General features: G+C 48.8%; 1 protein-coding gene across 1 annotated transcript in view; it reads left to right on the forward strand.

Annotated features, from left to right (window-relative positions):
* The window catches only part of CDH22 (cadherin 22), a 138785-nt gene that overhangs the window by 96634 nt on the left and 29186 nt on the right, over positions 1–12965 (forward strand). Inside the window, exon 8 of the mRNA XM_067553910.1 lies at positions 7953–8089. Coding sequence (XP_067410011.1) covers positions 7953–8089 — 137 coding nt within the window. The remainder of the gene's footprint in view (positions 1–7952; positions 8090–12965) is intronic.

Consider the following 12965-nt stretch of genomic DNA (forward strand, 5'->3'; position numbering starts at 1 on the left):
TGCTAACAAACCAAGTTTTCTTTAAGCATCTTAAGATTTGCTTCTTTATCTGGTGGTGGTAGGTACTATTAGGACAGTAGCACCTTCTTAACAGCCCGATATTACATTGTCTTGATATAAGGTCAGGCATGTGAAAATGTGAGTACATGCTACTTAGCTTATGGCTGCTGTCACCTCTAGTATGGCTGCTACTGCTTCACCCAAGAACAAAGCCTAAGCTTAGCCAAAAAACCAGGCCTCGGATCTTACATCACTCTTTCCTTGGTGACTGGATTTTCCTCCCCAATTATTTTTATAGAAAAAGTTATGCAGCAAAGACAAGAAGACAAACAAAATAGATGTGTGCATCTCATGTCTACCACAGAAATAGCAGACATATAGAGAAGAGAGTTAAGTACCATCTAAATCTCTAAGTATATACAAAGTGGAGAAGAAGAGAGAGATGTGCTAGAGGTCAGAGGATGTGGAAGAATAATGGGAACGGTTATGTAAATACCTCGATTAACCTATCAGAAGGATCTTGAGATTTTGTTGCACCAGTTTTTATTATTCCTTTCAGCAGGACTGTCTCCATCTGAGATGTTTTGGCAGGTTTAGACAACCAGAGCTTTTCCCATTTCCTTGCAAATGCCTTTTTGGCAACAGATAAGCACAGACCGGCAAATGAGGGCTGGAGGCTGCGATCCAGACCAGGGTGGTGTTAGTGGCCTCTCTGGAGAAATCTGACGATCAAGAAAAGGTAAATGCTCTGTCCTTCCATTGGGAACCAAGGCAGAAAATGGGGGCATATCCCAGATGAGGATTGCCAGAGTCCTGCCCACTTGCTGTGATGGCTCTTGGAACTTATCAACATCTGTGTCTGAACAAAAGAATGAGCAAACTGGGTCAGACTATTGGTCCATCTAGCCCAGTATCCTGTCTCTGACAGTGGCTGGTTCCAGATACTTCAGAGGGAATGAACACAACAGGGCAATTATTGCATGATCCATCCCCTGTATCCAGTCCTAGCATCTGGCAGTCAGAGGCTAAGGACACCCAGAGCATAGGGTTGCATCCTTGACCATCTTGGCTGATAGCTATTGATGGACCTATCTTCATGAACTTATCTAGTTCTTTTTTGAACCCCATTCTGCTTTTGGCCTTCACAACATTCCTTGGCAACAAGTTCCACAGGTTGACTGCACTGTATGAAGAAGTACTTCCTTTTGTTTGTTTTAAACCTACTGTCTGTTAATTCCATTGGGTGACCCCTGGTTCTTCTGTTATGTGAAGAGGTAAATAACACTTACTTTCTCCACACATTCGTGATTTTATAAACCTCCATCATAGCCCCTCTGCATCGTCTTTTTTCCAAACTGAGCAGCCCCAGTCTTTTTAATCTCTCCTCATATGGAAGCAATTCCATCATTTTTGTACTTTTTCTATTTCTAATATGTCTTTTTGGAAATGGGACGACCAGAACTCACGTAGTATTCAAGGTGTGAATGTACCGTGACTTGATATAGTGGCATTATGATATTTACTATCTTATTTTCTGTTCGCTCTTTTGACTGGTACTGCACATTGAGAGGACGTTTTTACAGAACTATCCACAGTGACTCCAAGATCTCTTTCTTCAGTGGTAACAGCTAATTTAGACCCCATCATTTTGTATATATAATTGGGATTATGTTTTCCAGTGTTCATTACTTTGCACTTACCACCACTGAATTTCATCCGCCATTTTGTTGACCAGTCATCCAGTTTTGTGAGATCCCTTTGTAACTCTTCGCAGTCTGCTTTGAACTTAACTATCTTGAATAATTTTGTATCATCTGCAAACGTTGCCACTTCATTGTTTACCCTTTTTTCAGATACTTTATGAACATGTTAAACAGCACAGGTCCCAGTACAGATCCCGGGGGGACCCCGATATTTACCTCTCTCCATTCTGAAAACTGACTATTTATTATACCCTTTATTTCCTGTCTTTTGCCAGTTACTGATCCATAAGAGGAACTTCCCTCTTATCCCATGACAGCTTACTTTGCTTAAGAGCCTTTGGTTAGGGACCTTGTCAAAGGCGTTCTGAAAGTCCAAGTACAGTATGTCTACTGGATTGCCCTTATCCACATGTTTGTTGACCCCCTCAAAGAATTTTAATAGATTAGTGAGGCATGATTTCCTCTTACAAAAGCTGCGTTGACTCATAGACTATAAGGTCAGAAAGGACCATTATGATCATCTAGTCTGACCTCCTGCACAATGCAGGCCACAGAACTTCACCCACCCACTCCTGTAATAGACCCCTTACCTAAGACTGAGTTATTGAAGTCTTCAAAAAATGATTTAAAGACTTCATAGTACAGAGAATCCACCAGTAAGTGACCCGTGACCCATGCTACAGAGGAAGACGAAAAACCCCCAAGGCCCATGCCAATCTGCCCTGGTGGATAATTCCTTCCCAACCACAAATATGGCAATCTATTAAACCCTGAGCATGTGAGCAAGACTCACCAGCCAGACACCCAGAAAAAATTCCCTGTAGTAACTCAGAACCCACCCATCTAACATCCCATCACAGGCTATTGGGCATATTTACTGATAGTAGTCAAAGAGCAGTCAATTGCCAAATTAGGCTGTCCTATCATACCATCCCCTCCATAAACTTATCCAGCTCAGTTTTGAAGCCAGCTAGGTTTCTTGCCCCCACTGCTCCCCTTGGAAGGCTGTTCCAGAACTTCACTCCCCTGCTGGTTAGAAACCTTCATCTAATTTCAAGACTAAACTTCCTGATGGCCAGTTTATATCCATTTGTTCTTGTGTCCACATTGGTGCTAAACTTAAATAACTCCTCTCCCTCCCTGGTATTTATCCCTCTGATGTATTGATCGAGAGCAATCATATCTCCCCTCACTCTTCTTTTGGTTAGGCTAAACAAGCCAAGCTCTTTGAGTCTCCTCTCATAAGGCAGGTTTTCCATTCCGCTGATCATCCTAGTAGCCCTTGGCTGCACCTGTTCCAGTTTGAGTTCATCTTTCTTAAACATGTGAGACCAGAAGTGCACACAGTATTCCAGATGAGGTCTGACCAATGCCTTGTAAAACGGTACTACTACCTCCCTATCTCTACTGGAAATACCTCGCCTGATGCATCCTAGGACCGCATTAGTTTTTTCATGGCCACATCACATTGGCGACTCATAGTCATCCTGTGATCAGCCAATACACACAGGTCCTTCTCTTCCTCTGTCACTTCCAACTGATGTGTCCCCAGCTTATAGCAAAAGTTCTTGTTATTAGTCCCTAAATGCATGACCTTGCACTTTCCACTATTAAATTTCATCCTATTTCTATTACTCCAGTTTACAAGGTCATACAAATCTTGTGGTATGATATCCCAGACTGTCTCTTTATTAGCAATACCTCCCAACTTTGTATTATCTGCAAACTTTATTAGCACATTCCCACTTTTTGTGCCAAGGTCAGTAATAAAAAGGTTAAATAAGATTGGTCTCAAGACTGATCCCTGAGGAACTCCACTAGTAACCTCCCTCCAGCCTGCCAGTTCACCTTTCAGTATGACTCATTGTAGTCTCCCTGTAGGATGGCACTGTGGCCTCCCCCGGAGTCTGGACCTGAGGAAGGGCCACAGCGACCTGGCTGGACCGAAACGGACCCAGCAGGCAAGTCTGCCCGGCAACAGAAGGGCTGGGCTGTGATAGGGCCGGCAGGCCAGCCCAATCAGCAACAGCGGGGCGGAGTCTCTACAGGAGGGGGCAGTATAAAAGACAGGCCCTGGAGCTCAATAGGGAGGAGACTGCCATCGGAGGCAGACGTGCTGCCCCGCCAGCTGAGGCCTACGCTAATTGGAGCCGAGCCGATACTAGGGACGCTCACCTCCCAGAGCAGAGACCCTGACCGTTCCCTGATCCTGCCTCAGGGCCCAGAGACTGGGTAAGGCCTCCGGGCCCCGGTGGCTGGACCAGGCTACCTGATCCCAGTGACTGGACTGGAAGCCCAGATCCCAATGACTGGACCGAGCCCCCTGAGAAACCCAGATGGGAAATACCCCCTGAGGCCAGACGGGACCTGGAGGAGCTGCCCGACACCGAGCCTCCAGAGGCCAGACAGGACCTGGAAGAGCTGCCCAACGCTGAAGCACCCCAGGAGCCCTGTGACCTAGAGGAGCTGCCCCCCACCGAGGAGAATGTAGAATGGGGCTAACAGTGCCACAGGGGTGTTGTGAGGCTAAATTCCCATGTTTGGTAAAGCACGTGAGGCTGCATAGACGGAATGTGCTAGGGAAATGCAAAGGATTGCTGTTTGAATGGTCCTGCTGTGTTTTGAGCTGATGCTCTGAGCAGGGTAGCATCTATCTTGGGGGCTAGGCTGGCAGGAGGTACCCCTCCCTGACATGCTGGACAGCAGTGGTGTTGGAGCCCTGATTGTGGGTGCTGTCTTCTCTGCTGTGCGGTTTGACCATGTGCTCTGTGCTGGTTCATGCCCTGGGAGAGAAGCTCTCAGCTAGGAGAGTTCTGGGGAGTGGCTCTCTGGGGTTTGCTTGGTGAGGAGATGTGGCGTCGAGTCCCTTTTGGCCTTCGGAGCAGCTGGGTCTGTGACAGTCTCGCCTGTTCTTTGTAACAATCAGGTACATGGGCCTGGGCCTGGGCCTGGGCTAGCATTTCTATGGTGCTCTGGGAAAGTCCCTGCAAAAGATTCCCAGGGACATTGAATACTCAGGGTGCTGGAAAGATTGATTTGTGAGCTAGCAGTACAGGTGCAACAAAGGGGCAGAGCCATCTCCAGAGAGAGATTGATTGGGGTAGTCTGAGGGGATGGGACCCACAGAAACAGGACAAGACCGAAATAAAATGGAAAGCTAGACTGAGCAGTAAAACCCTTGCTACCAGCCAGGGACCTGCAGGACACTGGAGGAGCTTTCATGTCAGTTATTTAAAACTAGACAGCACCAGGTAGGAAAACATAGGGACTGTCCAGGGCCAGTCTGCTGTGTCTGTCTGTCTAGGTGTTTACATTAGCACCATTGACAGCCGTTGTAGTCTTGCTTGTGGCCCTTAGGGATCCACAGTCTGGGATCAAATGGGACCTTGCCATTGGTAGTTTCTGTGACTGCACTTATATTTACATGAGTGCCGTCCTTGGCTCCCATACCCACTCAGCTCTGCTACTGCACCATGTTCCTGACCTGCGGTAACCCTGACTGAGATGGGTGCAGCCAAAGAGAGGTTCCTGGGTGGGGTGAGCTGCTAACCAGTGGGATCCCTTCCTGTGCAATTCTGCTGGTCTGGGAGTTACTCGTGGCTCCTTTATTGCCATGAATCTGAAGAGATCTCTAAGTCACTAGCGATTATCTTTGAGAACTTGTGGAGGACAGGAGAGATCCCAGAGGACTGGAAAAGGGCAATTATAGAACCTAGCTATAAAAAAGGGAATAAGGAGAACCCAGGGGATTATAGACCAGACATCTTAACTTCAGTACCCAGAAAGATAATGGAGCAAATAGTCAAACAGTCAGTTTGTAAGCATCTAGAAGAAAAGAAGGGGATAAGTATCAGTCAATATGGATTTGTGAAGAACAAATCATGTCAAACCAATCTAATAGCCTTCTTTGACAGGGTAACAAGCTTTGTGGATAGGGGAGAAGCAGCAGATATGTTATACCTTGACTTTAATATGGCATTTGTTACTGTCTCACGTGACCTCCTCATAAACAAACTAGGGAAATACAGCCTAGATGGAGCTACTATAAGGTGGGTGCATAACTGGTTGGAACATGGTTCCAAGAGCATAGTTATCAGTGGTTCACAGTCAAGCTGGAAGGGCGTATCGTGTGGGGTCCCACAGGGATCTGTCCTGGGTCCAGTTCTATTCAGTATCTTCATAAATGATTTGGATAATGGCAGAGAGAGTACACTTATAACGTTTGCGGAGCCACCAAGCTGGGAGGGGTTGCAAACACTTTGGAGGACAGGATTGAAATTCAAAATGATCTTGACAAACTTGAGAAATGGTCTGAAATAAATAGGATGAAATTCAATAAAGACAAAAGCAAAGTGCAGCACTTGGGATGGAATAATCACTTGTGCAAATACAAAATGGGAAGGGCCTAGGAAGGAGAACTGCAGAGAAAGATCTAGGGGTCACAGTGGATCACAAACTAAATATGAGTCAACAGTGTGATACTGTTGCAAAAAAAGCGAACATCATTGTGGCATGTATTAGCAAGAGCGATGTAAGCAAAACAGGAAAAATAATTCTTCCGCTCGACTCAGCATTGATAAGGTCTCAACTGGAGTACTGCGTCCACCACACTTCGGGAAAGAGGTGGACAAATTGGAGAAAGTCCAGAGGAGAGCAACAAAAATGATGAAAGGTCTAGAAAACCGGACCTGTGAGATAAGATTTTTTAAAAAAGCGTATGTTTAGTCTGGTAAGAGAAGACTGAGTGGGGACAGGACAGTATTCAAGTACATCGAAGAGGAGGGTGATGAATTCTTCTCCTTAACCACTGAGATCGGACGTGAAGTAATGGGTTAAATTACAGCAAGTGAGATTTAGGCTAGACATTAGGAAAAACTTCTGCATTGCGAGGGTAGTAAAGCACTGGACCAACTGACCTGAGGAGGTTGTGGAATCTCTGTTTTTAAGAGCAAGTTAGACAAACACCTGTCAGAGATGGTCTAGATAATACTTAGTCCTGCCTCAGTGCAGAGGACTGGTCTAGGTCAGTGTTTCTCAACCTTTTTAAGTAGCAAGTACTCCTCACTTCTGAACATTTTAATAAGTACCCAACACTCAATTTTCCACGGGATTCCATGTTTACCGACTAATGTGAGCCACGCGTTGGAAGAAGGGCTGAGTATACCAGCCCGGGATATGACAGATTCCGATCTAGTGTGGGCAGGGTTACCACCTTTACACCAGGGGTGCACAACTCAAGTATGTACCTGGGCTAGAGGTGATGTTGGCCAAAGCTAGGAGGCAATGGCATGACACGTTTTCTGGGCACTGGGCTTTGAGCCAGGGAGTGGGGCTGCCACCTGGGCAAGTTGCAGGTGGCTGCCACCTGTCTGCCAGCCCGGGAGGTGGGCGACTGCCACCCAATCCGAGCTGAGGAAGAGGAGGCTTCTGCGCCAGCTGGATCCCAGGGACGTGGGCAGGCGGCTGCTGCCTGTCTTCAAGCTGGGGCACTGAAGGCTGTCCCTCGGCTCGGAGCCGGGGCACAGGTGGCTGCCACCCAGCAGTGAGGCCATCTCGCGAGACGCAGGAGGCTGCCACCAGACTCCCACCTGGGAGCTGGGACCCGGCGGGAAGTGGGGGGTTGCTGTCCGCCTCCCACAGAAGCCAGCAGCTGCCACCCACCTCCCAGCTGGGAGTTGTGACCAGGCGGGAAGCAGGGTGCTGCCGCCCGCCTTCCCCAGAAGCTAGGGGCTGCTGGGAGCTGGGACCGGGTGGGAAACGAGCGGCTGCCGTGTGCCTTCCCCAAAAGCCGGCAGCTGCCGCCTGCCTCCCCTTCACTCTGTTTTTCCCCGGGTACCCCCTGCCTGTGTCTTGCGTACCCTCAGGGGTACACATGCCACAGGTGACCTATTCAGTTTCTTCCCAGTCCTACGTTTCTGTGAATGTGCTGAGCTAACGCAGTATAGTCACAACAGACATTTCCCCTTGTCCAAAGTCCCTGCTTCTCCCAAGGAAGGAGTTTGCACTCTTGGTACCAGCTTCCCCAATATATCCCTCACCTTAACTCTAGGCCCCCGAGTGGGCTGGGCCTCCAGTAAGATAGCATTGGGGCCATCCATGTACTTGCAGAGGGGTCAGACAGAGAAAAGTTGAGTGTCACAGTGTGATTATAACACAACCAGACTGGGAGTCAGTAAAAGGCCTGGCTAGCCATTCTGCCTGGCAGTTTATCTATCAGCCACTCATGGCTCTCTCTTGCCTGGTGCTTAGGTACGCCATCGATCGCAACACTGACTTGGAGAGGATCTTTGACATAGATGCAAACACAGGCACCATTGTGACAGGCAAAGCCCTGGATCGGGAGACGGCAGGCTGGCACAACATCACAGTCCTGGCAATGGAAGCAGGTGAGGAGGAGGGTTCCAGGGTGGGGAGCTGGGTGGGTCTCTCTCACTAGCACAGAGGTGGGAGCACAGACCCTCAAAGAAGCAGGTGTTAAATGGTGCTGATGTAAGACAAGACAATGGAAGGGGAATCGAACATCTCCCCAGACAATCTAAAGATACTCCTCCCGTCTCATGGATTGTTAAGGGGAGCCATGGTCAGATGGTACCTTTGATGAACTCTAATAAAACCGTGTTAGCTACCCAGCAGCTGTGCCAGCAGCCCCTACGCTGCTCATTTGCTGCTTTCACACCTGATGAGACACCTTGAGCCCTTGTTTACATACTGTGTTTCCTCCTTGGTTCAGATGCCATCCTGTTTCTGGATTCGCTGCATAGATCTTGGGAACGTGGGTGCCTCTGTCTCTCTCCTGCAGCACTCACAGTCACCCACAGGGAAGTCCATTATATTGTGGGGCTGATGCAGTAACGTAACATTCCATGCTGCTCCTGCCCCTGCAATGCTAGGTGTTTGGTGATGGATGCCTCCTACCCCATGTCCTTCCATTCACCCCCAAAACACCCGCCTTGCACAGGCTCCAGGCCAGTAACAGAGGCAGCTTGTCCTGTGTTACATCAAACAGCGATGTTATAAAAACAAAGAGGTTTGAGGCGTGCCTAGAAAGGGCCATGACAGTGACAGACAGATTGACAGATGAAATACAACAGATGGACAGAACGGCCCATCACTTCACTCATCTTCCTTTTCTACAGATCGCTGTGCAGGCTGGCTCTGCTCTGGGTCTCGGCCCAGCTTCCTGTGCTGTAGCAGGTACCTGCTCCAGCTGTTGTGATGGACCAGCTATGCTGTCTGATGCCACTGGGTCAGAGCATTGGTGATTCCAAAGGCTTCGTTAAATACAGGGAATAAGCAGCAAAGAGGGGGCCTTGAATTTGAGGCAGCTTTGTTCAGCTCAGAGAATTGCCCCTCCTGAGGCAGGGCAGGGCAGGGCTGGGCTGGGCTGGCAGTGCTCAGAGAGAAAATGCCTGCCTCAAACTCTGGAGCTGCAGAAGAGCTTCGTGAGCTTTAAGAACTAAATGCAGAACTCCGCTCTGTGATTGTGCTTTTCTCCAGTAATTTCTGCACACACAGACCACCCCTCACTCCCGTGTTCAAAGAAACCCAGGAACGGATCAGGCTCGCTCACCTGCGGGCTGTGAAGGAAGCAAGGGAAATGATCATTGTCATTTCTGTTTTGTGAAGACTTGGGAGGTGCCAGATACTTATGGGACATGGACGTACACGGGTAGGTGGATGGGCGGATGATGGACTTCAAGGACTTTGAAGTTTGAAGACACCTTTAAATTTGCTTTTCTCTTTCTAAAGGGGCCTGTGGGGGTTGTTACTGATGGTTTTTCTCTTGTTTCTGCCCATGTTTCCAGCACTTTCCTACTGTTTGCATGGTTCTGCCCTTCCCCATGCTCTGCACTTTCCCAGAAGGAGAAAAATGGTTATAAAAACTGCTCTTCTAAATTTCGAAAAGAGAGTGAGAAAACAAAAGCCCAAGCAGTCACGTTAGCGTCTGCTTTTGATGAATCTTTGAGCTCCCGTACTGGGGCTGGGAGGGCTGCAGACAAAGTAAGGGAAAGCAAGTAGCAGACAGAGTGGATTTCTGAACGTGTCCCTTGACGTTCCTCTCCTGCTTCTCCCCAAGAGGGCCGGCACAGTCTGTTCTGCTAAGCGAAAGGCATTTTTTTATTGGTGAAATAAATATTCAGCACTACAGCAGGTACAACGGGAGCACCTGCCTCATGTGTGAATACAAATGAACTGGTGAGAGAGCCAGACGCAGCTCTGTAGAGAGAGCGTGGATTGAAAGATGAAGGGGAAGACGTTGAGACACCTAAAGGGTAGAACTTTGCAGGACCAAGTAGCTGTGAGATCGAGAGCTACTGTATTCTTCAAAGGCTATTGTGGGAAAGGGAACCTGTGCCTTAGAATGCATCTTCCTTGAAATTCTGAGCTGCTAGGCTTACGGTAGCAGTGACTCTGGTGGGTAACAGGCAGGGCATGGAGGCAGGAGATGGAGCCTGCCTGTTTGCCGTAATCCTTTGTCCGCTCCTTAAATAAGCTACCTCTGGAACCTTGACATGCAGCCCTCTTGAGCTGGCCTTTCCCTTCCTAGGGCTGTGTTGCCCTTCCAGCCTTCATGTCCAATTGCTCACAAACCCTCTCTTAAGCAGCTGGGGAGAGCTGGAAATGCATTAGCAGCCGGGCGGGTTTCGTGTCAGTTGATCTGATATCTGCACTTCTGCCCAGACCCAGCGACATGGAACGAATGGCTGGCTCGTTGCTGAGCAGCCAAAGCCCTGACTCAGGCAGAATCTTTTTCCAGAAGAAGAAGTGTTCATCTTTTTTACTTCAGATAAAGAAAGAAAAGAACAAACTCTTGGTCCTGCCTTGAGGAGGCTTTGAACAAACTCCTCATGGGGAATGAAAAGAAAACAAATAATAATAGCAGAAAAAGCTTTGATTAACCACAGGTGTTCTGCTGCTGGGTAGAAAGCTGGCAAGATTATCCTCAGTGCCCTGCCACTCGCCGTAATGCATGCCAGGCCCTTGTCTCATTATGTGGCGCTGAGCAGGTTGTTCCCTGTAAGACAATGGATCTGACCCTTTTGACACCAAGGAGGGGGCTGGGCTTCCCTCCACATGCTTGTTCCCTGCCACACAAACATTGAGACAGAGAGAGGCTTCAAGAATGAGCAGAACAGTGGGAAATCCAGAGAGCATGAAAACAGTCTTCAAACCCTTCCGCTCACGTGGCTCATGTCTCAGAATGCTAACAGCCAGCAGCATCACCAGGCCAGATGCAGACCCTGTCATGTGCCATTTTCCACCATCACAATTAGCACCAGGTTTCAGTCCAGTCCACTGGGCATCTTTTCAATGGGAGAAAAGCGAAGGGTTTGTCTCTGTGCACCCAGTGTGTGCAGGCAGGGGGAGCCTGCCTAGTTCTTGCTTAGGGGACATGCTTTGGGACATCGCTGTGGTTGGCTTTTTAAGTCAAGGAAGATGCGCATATGCTCACTAAGCCGCATGGTGATACATTCATGGGTCTGAGATGGGGCCAGGATTTCAGTTACAGCTAAACCTATCCCTGCCCTTCCTTCCTGGATCCCGTGCTGAGATGCTTGAGCACTGGGGGGCTCCATGAGCCTTCTGTGCTGCTGCACCATGGCACAGTGGGGCATGTGGCAATTCTCTTGTTTCCAACCCCAACTCTGCTGCTTTCCTGGCATTGCAATGAGGGGATCAAAGCTACAGAGACTGGCTCCAGATCGGAGCAGCCCCAAGGGCCAGGGGCATCTGAACCTAGGGTTTTGGCTCAGCCTATCTTTAGTTGCAGTGACATTTTATTTCCACTGGCTGGTGTGACCTGTGTGTTCCTGGGAAAGCTGTATCATTGTGGTGAGTACTGGCTGGCACTTGATGGTCCCAGGCAGGTATTGCCAGGCCTCCACAGCTGTGTTTAGACACCTTTAATGGATTCGGCTGGTACAGACTGTTATCAAAGAAGGGGCACGTGCTTCCTGAGGGCATGGAAATGATGTTGTGTTGGCAGTGGCCAAACAGTGGTGAGGGCACTGGTGGTGCAGAACAACTCCGCTTTTATAGCAAACATGAGGTGACAAGAATCAGAAGGAAAATATTTATACACAGCAGCTAGGATTTCAGAACAAGTCAGTAAATGCTGCAGTTCCCCTCCAGCAGGGAGGCCTGTCAGGCTGGATTACTTCAAAAGCTGGGGAGATTCTTTAGTATTCTGACTTCTCCCCATCAGTAAATTCTGACTCATCCATTTTAACTGTCCAGACGTTCCTTCCAGTGACATTCCCCTGAACGTTTTGTAATCATGAAATATTAATGGCTGATATTGAATTTAAAGTACAATTTATGTCTGAATTCTCTGGTGGAAAGGGCAGTTGTAAAGGTAAGGCCTTCAAAGTGACAGAAGGAATTTCAGCATGGGGCCTATAACAGATGTCAGGCCCAACCTAGTGCAGTGCTGGGGTTTGTCGCTGAGGGGAGGGGCCGTGGGGTTTGTCGCTGAGGGGAAGGGCCGTGGCTACCGGCGCCGGGAAATGGCACTGAGGGGAGGGGACTGTAGATGCCTCGCGCTGGGGATTGCTGCTGAGGGGAGGAGGCCGTGGCTGCCCGGGGCTGGAGTTTGTCGCTGATGGGGGGGCCGTGGGCACCTGGTGCTGGGGATTGTTGCTGAGGGGAGGGGCCGTGACTGCCTGGCGCTAGGGTTTGGCTTTCCGGCTCTTAGTTCAGCCACCCACCATTACCAGCCCATGATCAATTTAAAACAAATGCTGGCACTGATGTGATGTTTGCCAGCCCCCCAGGCTCCCTACCCCACACCGTCTGTCTGGCTCATCTGTTTAGATTGTGAGCAACGTAAGGCAGAACTCACCATGCATTAGGATGGGCCCTGTTTGCTGCTGAGACTTTGAGGCACTACTGCACTATAAATAAACCACCATAAACGTTCACCTGTGGGATTTCTTGATCACTCTGCATGGCCGTGTTCTCCACAAATGAGACGTTTACGTCGGGGCAACTACAGAAAGAGCAGAGACAGGGCCTAAGCCAAACCCATCACTCTCCCGATGTGGCTAGGAATATGAGCTATTTGAGGTAAAGGCAATAGGATCAGATTCCCTCTTCCAAAAACAAGCAAAAAGCCCCTGTTCCAGGGTGGCCAGTCTGTGTTAGTCGATAACGGGCAGAATATTTGGGTCCTGGTAACTGTGCAGCCAACCAGCAAACTGGGGGATTGTTCAGCAAATCTGGCCGAGCGTTTGCGGAGATAAATCTTCATTTCACACACAA

This window comes from Emydura macquarii, unplaced genomic scaffold, assembly GCF_026122565.2.
Source record: "Emydura macquarii macquarii isolate MOO-44397 ecotype Brisbane River unplaced genomic scaffold, CSIRO-AGI_Emac_v2 contig_1483, whole genome shotgun sequence".
Taxonomy (NCBI): Eukaryota; Metazoa; Chordata; order Testudines; family Chelidae; genus Emydura; species Emydura macquarii.